This window comes from Pteropus alecto, unplaced genomic scaffold, assembly GCF_000325575.1.
Source record: "Pteropus alecto unplaced genomic scaffold, ASM32557v1 scaffold202, whole genome shotgun sequence".
NCBI lineage: Eukaryota > Metazoa > Chordata > Mammalia > Chiroptera > Pteropodidae > Pteropus > Pteropus alecto.
Window position 1 is genome coordinate 2,501,329 of NW_006432451.1, and position 15,004 is coordinate 2,516,332.

Consider the following 15,004-nt stretch of genomic DNA (forward strand, 5'->3'; position numbering starts at 1 on the left):
CAACAAAGCCATGGCCATCTCTGACGTTGGCCAAGCTCAGCCACACATCTCTGGCAGTACAGGACAGACACGTTTGGTTTGGAGAACAGTGGGCAAGAGAGGAGGAGAAGTGCTTCCTGGGTCCTGAGAGAGTTTACAGTCTGTAGGGTCAGAGCTGAGGCCCAAGTTCTTAGTTACATACTCAACTGAAGTTTCAGATCTCAGGACCCCTCTGAAGTGAGGGTCTTAGGCAGGAACACTCTTGTCCTGGTCAAGGGGTGGTACTGCTCTATTATGCCAAGTTTTTTGCTGCCTGGCACATTTCTTATAAGCCGCGCCTTATGCCTGGAACATTCTCTTTAAAAAAAAAAAAATTCCCCTCTCAGTCAGCCTTGTTTGTCTTCTAAATCTAGACTGGATCTCACCTCCTATTCTCATGCAATCTAGTTCTTTTCCTTCTTGGCATTTATTACAATTAATAATAATGAGATCATTATAACTAATTGTGTATATATTTCTTTAACATTTTTCTCACAAGAATGTAAGCTCCTTTCATCTGTCCCTGAATGATCAGTGCTTGGCACATAGTTGGTGCCCAGGAAATATTTGTTGACCAAATTTCAGCTGTAATTTTCCTTACTTTTCATATCAGGGTGTTAATGTCTGCCTCCTAAATATTATTGTGAGTGTAAAGAGAGAATGGGAGCAAGGTGTCTGACATACAGTAGGTGGTCCAGAAATACTATTATTATTATACATTCAGAGGCAAGTGAGAACTAAGGAATCTCGGAGGCAGGGACTTGAGAGCTATTTAGAGTTGGATAGGTTTTGTGGATAGTGAAGGCATTCCAAGAGGAACAGCTTGAGCAAAGGCATGGAGGAGAGACATTATAAAGGCAGTAAGGAAACCTATGTGACTGAAGAGTAGGTTTCAGACATCCTTATAGTTAGAATGGTAGACTGGGGCCAGATCAGAGAGAGCCTTGAATGCCAAACCAGCACATTTAAACTTAAACCTTAGGCATTATGGAACCAATGAATGTTTTTGAGCAAATATGTCAACTGGAGAAGTAGCATTTTGGAAAAATTAATTCTGGCAAATCTGAATCACGTGGACAAGGTAGTGAATGAAGTAAGACAAAAAGCCTGACCATTTCATTCAATCCCCATCTCTATTCCTTGTGACTGTATAAAATATGCAAGGGTTAGAGGCAAAAGCTCTGACAGTAGACAGATCCGGATTCAAGTCCTGGCTTGGCAACATTGTGATCTTGCTGACACCTCCCTGAGCCTCAGTTTCTCTACCAATAAAATAGAAATAATCTGTACCCTGCCTATCTCACTGGACTCTGGTGAGAATCAAATGAAATAAAGAATGCACTCATTAATTCACTCACTCAAAAAAATGAACTCCAATCATGTGTCAAGTTGTGATGTAAATGTTGGGGAGACAGAGATTAAGTAGAAGTGCTCTGAAAAGGCGCAGGTAATTACCAAGTACTGAGGGCTCACTGCGTGCAGTTGTCCTCCTGTCATCTCACTTAATCTGCACAATACCCCTACCGACTGATACTATTATCAAACCCATTTTGTAAATGAAGAAACAGAAGCCTAGAGATGCTAAGTCACCCAGGGACGTTCGGCCCTTAAATGGCAGCATTCAGGGCTTGGGCTCAGGGATGACTATACCTGAGATGATCTTTGAACACATCTGGCTATTTCCAACCTCGAGGCCTTTATCTCCCTTTTCCCTTTCCAGGTAGCCCGTGTTTTTTTTCTTGCCTGTGGAATGCCCACTCATCTTCCAAGTTTTAGATCAGGCTTCAGAAAGCCTCGGGGCAGTTCTTTGGGCTTCCTCAGCACGTAACCAAACCAATCCATACCGACACTATATCCCTGGTCTCTAAACTTTTAAAAAAGCATGTCCCCTATCAGTAAAAATTATTTAAGTATACATCCACAATATAGGCACATTTCTTTAAAAAATATAAACACGTAACTTCTGTCAATCTATATATATTAAATATTAGTAAATTGTAGTTTATTTTTTTAATGAAAAATAAAGATACAGGATCTGATCTAATATTTTCTTTCCACTTTCCACACCCCTTGGACCACTGACAAATTACAAATCGATACCACTAACTCAAAGCTGGGGAGGGGTGGGGAGGCTGGTACATGATGCCATCCTTCAGGCTGCTGGGGGTCTAAGAAGAACTTGTGGGTTCAGCCTCTTCCCTCATAGACTGGACCTAATGGGGGTGGGGGTCGCAGGCGGGAACACCCTCACAGCGCTGCCAGGCCCCCACCTTCTCGAACAAGCCGGAAGTGGGGGCGAAGTTGAGCCCGGATTAGCTGGGGTAGGCAGTGAGGCTCCTAGAGCTGCGGGGTGGCCACAGAAGCAGGTGTGGATCGGCGAATGCAACATGCCGCTGCAAGACGACACTCTCCGGGAGGTGTGGGCCTCGGACAGGTCCGGAAGGCCCCTGGCTGCCTACCTGAACTCTGGGGACCCAGATGGAGGGGTTGGGAGGAGCAGGAACAGGGGAGGGAGACGGATTGATGCCTTTGCTTCCATTAGCGGGCATGAGGAAGAAGGCGGGAGTCCGGAGGTCCAGCGGCGCCCGAAGCAGGTATGTCACCCCCACTTGGAAATGGGGCAGAAAGGCCTCCCCACTGTAAGTCGACACAAGGTAGGGGATCTGGGAGGGTGTGGGCCCCCCTCAGCAGAGACTGGTTGGGGGGAGTTCCCTGGAGGTTTTGTTTTTGTTTTTGAGGAAAGAGGTATTTGCGGGTATCGGATGTCCAGGGGAGGAATTGGGGCTTTGGGGCATTGGATGTGGCCATGATGCGTGGGAGGGGTCATCCTTCCTCACCCCAAGAAGGAGGCTGCAGTTCCCGTCCCGATAATCTGCGGTTATTTCTGGCAGCTCAAGGGATTAGAGGGTGACAGGTAACCCTCCGAGCCCCCCTTTCCTTCCTCTCCTTCCTCTTGACTCCTCCCCTCAGCAGCGACCTGCCCGGGGACAGAAGTTGAAGAAGAAAAGGACAGAGGCCCCTGAGTCCCCCTGCCCTACGGGATCCAAGCCCAAGAGACCTGGAGGCGCGAGGGGGACCGAGCCCGGGGGCGCCTCCCAGAGTGAGGGACGAGGGTGGGAGGGAGCTGAGCAGGGGCGAGGGTAGTGCTGGGTCCTGGAGCCCTGTCGGGGGTGGGGGACGAAGGTGACGGGAGTGGGCGGCCGGGCAGGGACAGATGTGGGGTGCGGGGTGTGGGGGGATGAATGAAACCTGGGGGAGCGGTGTCGACGATAAAAACAGAGCCCAAAGGAGACCCCCAGGGTGGGGAGTCCGAGAGGGGAGCGTCCAAGGCTTGGGGCGCCGTCGGAGGAGGGATTCGTGACCCTCGCTTCTCGGCTCAGCCGGGCGGAGGGCGAGGCCGCGGGAGGAGCCCGCCCCGGAGCCGGGTGAGGCCGGGACGCCACAGACGGTCTACTCCAGGTTCCTCAGGGACCCCGAGGCCAAGAAGCGCGACCCCCGGGACACCTTTCTGGTAGCCCGTGCCCCCGGCGCCGGGGACGGTGAGAGAGCGCCGGAGGCGAGGGCGGGTACCGCGCGGGGTGGAGAGGAGGAGGGAAGGGGCTGGACTGGAAAAGCAGACACGGGGGAAGAAAACCATGAAAAACATCCTCCACTTCTCTGGCTCTGTCTTTGAACCAGAAAACCCTTTATTCTCTTGTTATTTGCCCCATTTTCCAGATGGGAAAACTGAAGCACAGAGCGATTAAGAGTTTCCCATTAAACTACAGCTAGGGCCCAGAGGTAGCCCAGATGAGTCTGGCTCAAGGTCAGAAAGAGACAGACAAGCAGGAGAAACAGCACAGGTGCAATGAGAGCTGCAGAGAAGGAGAAACTGGGAGACCAGCAGGAGAATGTGTGAGGAGGTGAGGGTACCAGAGAGAGAGAGGAGAGACCTGATGAGAAGGGCATTTTCTCAGAACAGAATTACCAACCCACCAGCATGGCTCTAACTTCAGCTCACTCTCCAGACTTGTAGACCTCCCAAGACTTTGGGGTTACCCCCATTCTTTAAGAAAGGTGCTGGAACTCCTTTCCTCCACCTGTTCCTGTTCCAGAAGGGAAGCCTCCTACCCCTGGCGTTCACCCACCTCTACCCAGCAACCCGGAGGGGCTGGGCTCCCCAGATAATGGGACCCTCCCCAGTCCCCCTTATGAGGAGTTTCTGCCTACAGAGGATGAGGAAGAGGAAGAAGGGGACCACGAAGGTGAAGAGGAAGAGGAGGAGGAGGAAAAGAAAGTGAAAGTCCCCCCCAAGAAGCCCCCTAAAGAGAAGGCTTCTGCAGACATCAGGGAGAGGAGGGCCAAGGCCCAGGGTCCGAACGGTGAGTGTTGAGAGTACAGAGGGAGCACACAGGTGAAACTAGCCCTGCCCGTGATGGGATTGGGGTCTCATTGATACTCAAGAGTTGAGACATCAAAGTTACTCAGTGCCTGGACCTGAGAATTTCTTTCTCTGGTGGTTTGTTTTCTCCAGTGGTCTTTAAAAACATAGATTAATATGTGGTCCCCCGACCATCCTCCTGGCCCCTTGCCTAGGGTGCTCTGTGAGCCAGGGAGGGCAGAAAATTTGAATTTTCTTTGTGATTTTTGTTTGGTATTTTTTAACTCAATATGAATTATTGTTATAATTTTGATAAAAATAACAAAGTGATTATAGTAAAAGTCAATGGCCAGATGGGAGGGGTTGGGGGAGTGGAAAAGGTGAATGGATGAAGAAGAATGAATTGGTAGTTACAAAGTAGTCACAGGGATGTAAAGTACAGCATAGAGAATATGGGCAATAATATTATAATAACTATATATAGTGCCAGGTGGGTACTAGACTAATTGGGGGGATCGCTTTGTAAATTATATAAATGTCTAACCACTGTGCCATACACCTGAAACTAATATAAAATAATATTGACTGTCAACTCTAATTGAAAAATTATAATTAAAAAAATCAGTCAATGAATAAATGCTATGGTGACTCCCTGACCTGAGCACGTCACCCTACAGGTACCATAGTCTAGTCTAAATGTGGACAGGCAGCTATGACCTGGGGCCTCTGCAGGAGCAAGAGAGTACTGTCTATAGTACTGGCCAGAGGAGGCTTTCTGTGGGAGATGACTGAGAGCTGGGGCTCACAGGCTCAGTTAATTCATTCGGTAGCTGCTTATTAAGCTACTGGTGTTCGTCCAATCCTTTTCGTGCTCAGAGTTAGAAAAGAGCCAGTCAGAAGGGAGACTCTGGGCCCAGGTCAGGCCTTCTGCCTCACTGGGGACTGAAGGAACGATGAGTGGGTTGGAAAATGGTCTTCAGCCTCAACGGGCTTTTCTTTGTCTAACCCCCACCCTCCATTTCTAGGAGACCTGGGAAGCCCTGTTCCCCCACTGAAACCTCTTCGAATTAAGAAGAAGGAGGCACCAGCAGGGGAAGGGACCAAGATGAAAAAGACAAAGAAGAAAGGTGAGACTGGTCTCTGGAGAAACAAGGGCCTCCGGGTGTGGTGGGAGTTGTAATCCCTTCACAACCACACACACAGGGTCTGGGGAGGCTGACAAGGACTCCTCAGTGAGCCCGGCCAGAGTGCGGAAGAAGATCCCAGCAGCCATGTTTCTGGTTGGGGAAGATGGCCCAGCTGAGAAAGCTGTGAAGAAGAAAGGTGAGTGGCCTTTGGTGCCATGACATTGAGAGGCAGTCCTGGGGGTGGAGATCTGGGGCACAGTGCAGGGTTCTAGAGTCAGAAAACTTGGGGTATCTTGACTGCCATTTTAATAGTTCTGCGACCTTGGGTGTCTGAGCCTTTTTAAGGCTCTGATAATAGTAATATGGGGTTACTCTCTTGTGATCGTGGGAAAGGTCCAAGTGAGACATGGGTGTCGCAAGCACTTCGAAAACCATGAAATACTTCACAGGGTAAGGGGTTAACTGGCCTGTTCCTGCTCCATTCCCAGGTATTCCCAAAGGCTCAGAAGAGGAAAGGAAGGAGGACGAGGACGAGGAGAAAGAGGAGGCAGCTGTGGTGACCAAGAACAGCAATCAGAAGGGCAAAGCAAAAGGAAAAGGCAAAAAGGTTGGGTCTCAGAGAGGAAGGGGGCTGAGGTCTTTTGGGGGAACAGTGCCAGGGGCCTGGGCTTGGGGAACTAGTGTGGGACCTCATGGGTTGGGACCATGAAGTCACCTGGGATTGGAATCTTGGCTCCTCCTCTAGTGACAGAATATGAGGACAAAGGGAGACTTGTAAGAACAGAAGGCATAGTTGTGGGGTCACCAGGTTGAGACTGGCCACCCAGGGGCCTTATATCATCTGGTCTCTAAGCCCTCCCCAGTGCAACCTAACCATCAGACATAGCCAGAGATGCACCCCATGAAGAGATGCACATTTTCTGAGGTGGCACACACAGGCCAACAGACACATATGTACAACACCCTTGAGCATACCAACTGACTGATAACCAACTGTACGAGTTGTTAAAATATTTCCACCCTGCAGCTCTGAGCTCCCCAAGTGTTTTCTGCTACCTTACCCAGGACATCCCAACCTTCTAGCGACCAAAGGGTTACACTGGCTGTCAGGGGCCTCTAGGACACTCCTCTAGGCCTACCCGGTGTCCATTCTGACTGGGCATTCCATGGGCAGAGCAGGTTGTTAAATGTTTTGAATATTGCTCTTACTCACAAACTTAGGCACCAACATGCACAAACTCAAGTAAGCAGGAGAGAGAGATCCAACTGGACAGAGAAAGTGATGAAAGTCTTTGAGGAACTGTTTTCCACAAGTGGAGAGATCACCATGAGGGCAAGGCCAGAGTCTTAGCTATGTGGGTTTGTTAGTTCATTCAGGAGTCGTCAGGTCTTGGGGGACCAATTCACACTAGCCAAGATCATCAGATACTGATGTATAAACTAAAAGTCCAGTTTATTATCTTCCAAGAGAAATAAATATAATTGCAGTACAGCCTTTAATATAGTAGGTCCTTGAAATTCAAGCTGTAGAAATGTTTGAATAAGTTCTGGCTTTCTCCAGATCACATTCCAAACATAGTCTTGTGTTGCACAAGTTTCTTCTGGAGAAGCCTAGGGAGGAGAAGAAATGCTCACTGCCCGCAGGCTAAGGACTCCCTCCCCAACACTAGCCTCACCTAATACACAATGCAAACCTGCCCTCAGCAAAAATGGCCAACTATAGCACATCAGGGCTTCTCAGTGGCTCACAGATAGCATTTTATCCTCAAATGCACACACCCAGACTGGTAGTCCCTTTTGTCCCTGTTGGGAAAGTTGGGGTTAGAATCTTAGCTCCCCCTCTTGTGAGGTATAGAACATGAAAGCAAAATGCATGCAGTTTGTGAGACTAGAAGGGACACTGTGGGTCACCAGGCCAGATCACTCTAGGACATAATACAATCAAATTGTTATTAGTTTCTCCATGAGCAAAACTAGCTTATTCGTTCATTATATATATAACTATGAATTACCATATAATAAACCAACGTGTAGTATCTTAAAGCAACAAACGTTTATTTTCTTAATTTCCATGAGTCAGAAATCTAGGAGAGGTTTAGCTGGGTAGCACAGGCTCAGGATCTCTCATGAGGTTTCAGTCAAGATGTCATCTGGAAAAAAAAGCATGTCATCTGGGTCTGCAGTCGTTCTGAAAACTTGACTAGAAATGGAAGACCCACTTTTCAAATGGTTCACTGTCATGGTCGTTGGTTGGAGGTCTCTCCATAGCACTGCTCGAGTGTTCTTATGACATGGCAGCCAGCTTCCCCCAGAGCCCGGGAATGGTAGCCCGAGAGAAAGAGCAAAGAGAAGCCAAAGAAACTTTCATGACTTAGCCTTAGAAGTGACAACCCCCATCACTTCTGCCATATTCTGTTGGTCACAAAGGCCAGCCCTGATACAACGTGGGAGGGGACTATATATGGATGTCAATAGAGGCAGGGACCATTGTGGGCCATCTTGGAAGTTGGCTACGACATTGAGTAGTTACTATATGTTCATAATAATAGTAATAGCTAACACTTACTTCCGCCGTGCTATGTGCTTAGAACACGGCAGTTGATACCTTCAGCCTCACCTCAATTCACCCCATGAGAGTGTGTCCACATGAAAAAAGGTCTTTCTAAAGGCTCTGAATCTAACAGGAGACTGGACAGCATTAAATCCCAGCTCCACCTCTTACTAGCTATGTGAACTTGGGCAAGTTTCTTAACCTCTCTGAGCGTCAGCTTCTTCATCTGTTAAGTGGAACAGTTACTTCATTGAATATTGATAAGAAAATTAAATGAGTTAATATTTAGAAAGTGCTTAGAACTACCTGCACGTTGGTAGACTTTATATGAGTGTTTGTTAAATGTATAAATTAGGTAAGTTCTGTCCCAGGGATTCATCTACTGCTCACATGGAAACTGAGTCAGGGCACAAACATGACAGACAGTGGTGGAATCAAGATCTGAACTCAGGCCATCTGGCTCCAGAGCCTGGACTCTTCACTACAAGCTAAATGAAATAATAATTAAATTCAAGGCTCCCCAGAGCCTCCTAACATAGCTTGCTGAGCTGTTGGGGAAGCATGCGGGCCCAGCAACACTCTAGTTGGTCTCTCTGTTCTCTCCCCACACAGAAAGTGGTGAGTTGACCTGCCTGCCCTGCCTATGTCCCAGCACTGGGGATCTGCCGAGGGCAGGGGAGCTAGTGCTCTGAGGCTGAGGCACCCCCTGCCCTCCCCCACCCAGAAGGAGGAGAGGGCTCCATCCCCACCTGTGGAAGTGGACGAACCTCGGGAGTTTGTGCTTCGGCCTGCCCCCCAGGGCCGGACGGTGCGCTGCCGGCTGACCCGGGACAAGAAGGGTATGGATCGGGGCCTGTATCCCTCCTACTTCCTGCACTTGGACACCGAGAAAAAGGTGGGTAAGGGAGAGATGGAGGGAGAGGGACGGGGAGAGAGAGTGGAAGTGCCACAACAAGGGCTGAGGCAGGTCTAGGGCCAAGATGTGGGGAGGGGCTACAAGGCAAATAGGCTTTCTCAACCTCATCCACTTCCTTTTGCCACATGGTCTTCTCTTCCCAGCCTCTCATTTGTCTCCACCTCTCCCCAGGTGTTCCTCTTAGCTGGCAGGAAACGGAAACGGAGCAAGACAGCCAACTACCTCATCTCCAGCGACCCTACCAACCTGTCCCGAGGAGGAGAGAATTTTATTGGGAAGCTGAGGTGGGGCTGGGAAGCTCAGAGCATCAAGAGGGCCATGGCCAGCCTTCTGTGTCTCCCTGTGCCTGCAGAGTGCCCACCACATTGGACACTCTGGCCCAGGGCTTCTCATACTTTGTGTAGATCACTTGGGGATCTTGTTAAAATGGTTCACTGAGTCTGGAGTGGGGTATGGGGGGAGATTTTATATTTCTAACAATCACCCAGCTGGTGCCCGCACTGCTCATCCATGAACCTCACTTGGAATAGGGCATAAGCTCCATGAAGGCAGGGCCTTTCTTGTTCATGATTGAATTCCCAGGACCTGGCACATAGTAGCTACTCAATAAGTATTTATTAAGTGAACGAATGAACAAATATTTGGCACCTATCCTGTGCTATGTCTCCCCATATCTCATCTAATCCTCACCACAAATCTGAGAGGTGGGGGGGTGGGGGGGTAGACCACTGAATCAAGCTTTATTTCTTTTATTTATGTATTTAACACTTACATAAGGCCTACCTAAGCATCAGGCATACTTCTAAGTAACTTCCAGATATTAACCCATTTAATCTTCTTCTCAACTAAATGACATAAATACTGCTGTTATGCCCATTTCGCAGATGGAGAAGTTGAGGCTCAGACCAGTTAAGTAATTTACCTAAGGTCACACAGCCAGTAAGAGATGGAGCTGAGATTTGAACTCTGCCCAGTCTCCTAGATTCATCTTTTTAAAATACCTTATGGAGGAAGTGTGGGGCAGCGGATACGGATTTCTCCGTCCTAAGACACCTTCCCCGTTGATGACCAAGGAGCTCTCAAAACCGCTTGGCAGGGGGGAAGGAGGATGGTCTTGGATTCTCCTCAGCCCCGCCCCTAGTTCCGCCCTGCTTGCAGGTCCAACCTCCTGGGGAACCGCTTCACGGTGTTTGACAATGGGCAGAACCCTCACCGTGGAGGAGGCAACGCCGACCTGGGAAGCCTTCGGCAGGAGCTGGCAGCTGTGATCTATGTGAGACTCCACCTGTCCCCCATGTCAGGCCCAACCCCTTGCAGGGCCTTTGCACTCATTCTTCCCTAATGCACATCTCACTCCCAGGAAACCAACGTGCTGGGCTTCCGAGGTCCCCGGCGCATGACAGTCATCATTCCTGGCATGAATGCGGACAACGAAAGGGTCCCCATCCGGCCCAGAAATGTGAGCCCTGCACCTCCCTGACTCCTCTCCTTGAGGGTCCTGCTTCCTACATGACCCACTCCAGGGGTGGTGGGCTTAGCTTGCCCACAACACCCAACCCTGAGGGTCCTGCTTCCTACATGACCTACTCCAGCGGAGCTGGGGGTGGTGGGCTTAGCTTGCCCACAACACCCAACCTCTTGAGCATACTCCAGTGCAAATGCATTCTGGCAACTTGTGGAATGCATTCTGGGGTTTTGTAATCGCATTCACTGAAACAAGCACGATAGGTTCTGTTTTTTTGTTGTTTGTTTGTTTGTTTTAAGTTTACATCAAATTATCCATTTATATATTCATTCAACGGACATATTGAGGGCCAAGTATTATTATTCAGGACGTCAGTGGACAAAACGAAGATCTGCCCTCATGGCATTCTAGGGGAGCAAGACAGTACACCATAATTGTGAGAAATAAGTAAATTAGTATGTTAGAAGATGATAAGTGTTATAGAAAAAAAAGTTGAGTAAGGGAAGAGAGATGAGAAGTGTGTCTATGTGTGTGTGTGTCTTTCAATATTAAATACAATGGTCAGGGTGGGCCTCATTGAGAAGGTGAAATTTGAGCAAAGTCTTGAAGGAGGTGAGGGAGCAAGCTGGCAGATATCTTGGGAAAGATCATCCAGGCAGAGGGAAGAATGAGTGCAAAGGCCCTGAGGCAGGACGGTGCCTGGTGGGTCTGAGGAACAGCAGGTGGCCAGTGTGGCTGCAGGGAGATGAGGTAAGAGGGGTGAGAGTTAGGGGCAGATAGAGCCAGTATAACTGGTTTTTACCCTGAGAGAAACAGGAAGCCAGAGTAGCGTTTTGAGCAAAAGAGTGACATGATTTGACTTATATTAAAAAGCAAAGGTTGTTTCCTTTATGTTTGTGTGTAGGTATAAGGTAAGATGAAGAGATGTTCTACAAATGTGGCCTCCTTCAGAGTCAGTCCTGCACTCTGCTCCTTAGCACTGTGGGTCAGTTGAGCCTAGGATTTCAGAGACCGGATGACTGACATGCTCCATACAGTGATGTCACTTTACTCATTTACAATGAAAAATAATACCCCTGTCAGCTGATCACACATCTTTCTCTGCTGGAAAGTCACACCATAATCAGAGGCCCAGTGCACAGGTGGGGCACCAGCCATGGGAGGCTCTAGTCTTGAGGAACCTGTGGTCCCACACTTGTTTCTTCCATGCCTGGAGTGAACACACATATTCTCCAGTGCCATCTGTGCATTTGGGCTCAGTAAGAACTACCCAGCGGTGTTCTGGGTCTCTTCATCATCTTAGTTCATTCATTCTCCAATCATTTATTAAAGCCAAGCACTGTAGAACCAAAATCAATACAACAGGTACCATCGAAACAATATCTGATATTTATGGAGCATTTATTCTGTGCCAAGAACTGATTTAAACAACACTTCATGCACTATTATTTAATCCTCACAACACCCTGTTGTGAGGGAAACTGAGGTACAGATAAATTACTAAAATACTCTACCGGCCCTTAAAGTATCTAATTCTGTCCTATTACAATGCAGTGGTAGAATGGTAACAGCAAGGTGTTATGGAAGCTCAGATCTCAGACATGTAAATCAGACATGGGGTCAGGAAGGCTTCATGGAGGATATGGTCTTAAGTGGACTCACTCTAAGCCATGAATGTGAAAAGGTGGCAAGGAAAGTCAGGAAAGAACTATCTAAACAGCACACTCATACAGACACCACTTCTTCCTTCCAGAAACTCTTCCAGGACATTTTATTTTAACCACTGTTTACCTGTTTATCTCCTTAAGCTCAACTGTAAGCTCCTTGTAGGTCCTAGAATGTCTGGTTCATCCCCGTATTCGAGTGCCAGTGTGTGACTGCTCCAAAGACCCCTTGGGTATCAATGGCACAGAGCACCTACTATGTGATGGATGCTACTTTCCATTTTCCAACCCTCCACTTTGGCATCCCACAGCTAAGCTCCATTCTCACAGATGCACACCCTTTTCCAATGATACCACAAAGACCACCCCTAACTGTCCTCTCCCTAATACTCTCCCAAAACCCAAGGCCAGTGATGGACTACTAGTACGCTGGCAGAACAAGACACTGGAGAGCCTCATCGAGCTGCACAACAAGCCACCTGTCTGGAATGAAGACAGTGGCTCCTACACCCTCAATTTCCAAGGCCGAGTTACTCAGGCTTCAGTCAAGAACTTCCAGATTGTCCATGCTGATGACCGTGAGTATCTAAGGGCCCCAGACCAGGCTGCTCCTACCACCTCCACCTCCAGGACCCTGACCCTCACTCAGGCCTGTCCCTACCACCACCACCACACACACACACGCACACGCACATGCACACACACACGCACACAGGCCTGGAGCTGTACTTTATCTCTGGAGCCAGAACATCTAGGAAGGTCACTCTCTCCTCTAGGGGCATTGACACTGTGCTCTCTGGAGCCTTAAATATCCCAAGCAGGTGTCTTGGGGCTCAGTATTCCAGACCCTCATTCTAGGATTGACCAGAGCCCTGGGGTAGATACTGGGTAAAACTGTGCTGAAGGGAGAGTTAAGCTGCTGGAGTTTGAAAATCACTGATAGCCCAACCCCTTTGTGATTAAAGAGGGTGCTGAGGCTCGAGGCAGTACCTTACCCAAAATCTCTCAGCTCCTCCAGGCAGTTACACTGGCCCTCAATATTTACTTCACAGACACACAGTATCTTCTCTGTGCCAGACACTGTTCTCAGGACTTTACAGATACTGAATCGTTAAATCTTTTCAACAGCCCTGTGAGGAAGGTATTGTTGTCTCTATTTGGCAGAGGAGAAAACTGAGGCACAGAGAGGTTATGAAACGAACCCAAGGTCATACAGTAAGAGCTGGAATTAGAACCCAGGTAGTCTGGCTCCAGTGCCTGGGCTCCTAACCCTTTCAAGATAGCTACGTAGGGAATATTAATCAAGCATTTCTGAGTGCCTACTCTATTGTCTTCTCTCAAGTGAGGTCAAAGGCCTGCCCTTGAAGAGGGAAACAAGATGTACCCAGAACATAATTAAGTAAAAATGTCCCTGTTACAAGCCTGGGGAGAGGTCTGCATTAGGGGTAAGAAAGTTTGGGAATGGAAAGGTCTCTCCCAAGGGACTCCAGGTTCCCAGGGACAGCTAACATTGAGTGAGTTCCCCACCCCCCACTCCATCCTAGGGATGTGCCCCAGTGTCACCTGTCCCCAGGCTTTGGATAACTGCTCTTCAGATCACATTTCTGGTGGAGCCTGGTCTGCTGAGGTTGGGGGTATTTTTAGTAACTTCCTGCCCATATGGATGCTGGGGGAAGCGTTAGGATAGGGCCGAATGGAGCACAGGATGAGGAAGGGAACCAGGGGGCTAGTTAAGGGATTGAGCCTGGTGGTCTAAGATGGAACTTGGGGTGAGCTGGGGAGGGGGGTGGGAAGAAGAAGGAATGGAGTCAGAAGACAACAGAGATGTTGGAAAGGGAGGAATCTAGGCTTGGGGAAGTTTGATGGGGAAGTTTGACAGGTTCCTATAGTTAAGTGGCCATCGCATGAATAGGTCTGGTGGCAGAAGATAAGGCAGGGTCTCTGTCCTCAGGGGCTTCCAGTTAAGTTGCAGGTGGGGCAAGTTGGGTGAGGTAAGAAGAGAGGATGGTTGGAGGGCGAATAACCTAGGTAACTGAGTATTGGGTCCCAATGCAAGGGAGGGGGACAATCCTCAATGCTGAGGGCACTGATTGCCAGGATGATGACCCAGGAGGTCTCCGGCTGCCCACACCCTTGTCTATATCCACAGAGGACTATATAGTGCTGCAGTTCGGCCGCGTAGCGGAGGATGCCTTCACTCTAGACTACCGGTACCCGCTGTGTGCCCTGCAGGCCTTTGCCATCGCCCTCTCCAGTTTCGACGGGAAGCTGGCCTGCGAGTGACCCCAGCAGCCCCCAACACTCCCAGAGCCCACCAAGGTCCGGGAAAGGATTCAATGGAGGCTTGCAAGGTCACTTCACCAAAGCCCCCACAGAAGACTCCTCTCTTGTCGGGGAGTGACCCTCACTGTCTCTAGGTGACCCCCATCCACTCCCCACCCTGGTACAGGCCAAGGCAGGGGAGGAGTTCTAAGACCGCGAGTCTGACGGAGATGAAGAACATCTGGAGTGGGAGCCGCACATCTGGTCGCGGAGCTAGCCTGCGCCGCTATACACACACACACACACACACACACACACACACACACACACACACACACACACACACACACACACACACACACACACACACACACAGTCACTTCCCGTCCAGGAGCAGTAGTCAGTGTTGTTTTAACCCCCTCCGGGACCGTGCTAGGGCTCTGAGGAGTTGGGGCTGGCTCGGAGGAGGGGGCAGGTGATGGGGGACGTGGGCCAGGTACCCACATCCCCAATAAAGCCGCGTCCTAGGCCAAGCGGAGCAGTGGTTCTTCAGCGCGTGCGGAGGACGAGGCGGCGGGAGGAGACCGGAGGGCGGGCTGGAGGCCTCCCTTCCCCGCTCCCGCCCAGGCCCGGGGCGCTCC

General features: G+C 49.4%; 1 protein-coding gene across 1 annotated transcript; it reads left to right on the plus strand.

Moving 5' to 3' along the window:
- The first annotated feature begins 2,405 nt into the window (after positions 1-2,405).
- Positions 2,406-14,461, plus strand: TULP1 (tubby like protein 1). Its single transcript, XM_006907436.2, has 14 exons — positions 2,406-2,452; positions 2,561-2,612; positions 2,992-3,082; positions 3,399-3,557; positions 4,230-4,379; positions 5,404-5,505; positions 5,582-5,701; positions 5,994-6,112; positions 8,781-8,951; positions 9,144-9,256; positions 10,131-10,245; positions 10,333-10,431; positions 12,508-12,679; positions 14,251-14,461. The coding sequence occupies exons 1-14, from the start codon at positions 2,406-2,408 to the stop codon at positions 14,382-14,384; spliced, it is 1,644 nt and encodes a 547-aa protein (XP_006907498.1). The 3' UTR covers positions 14,385-14,461.
- Positions 14,462-15,004: the final 543 nt, after the last annotated feature.

Bases quoted from the DNA above. Each gene is read 5' to 3' on its own strand.
- TULP1 (XM_006907436.2), top strand. From the start codon at position 2,406: ATGCCGCTGCAAGACGACACTCTCCGGGAGGTGTGGGCCTCGGACAG. The intron at 2,613-2,991 runs GTATGTCACCCC...TCCCCTCAGCAG, and splicing joins TCCAGCGGCGCCCGAAGCAG to CGACCTGCCCGGGGACAGAA. The intron at 3,558-4,229 runs GTGAGAGAGCGC...TTCTGCCTACAG, and splicing joins TGCCCCCGGCGCCGGGGACG to AGGATGAGGAAGAGGAAGAA.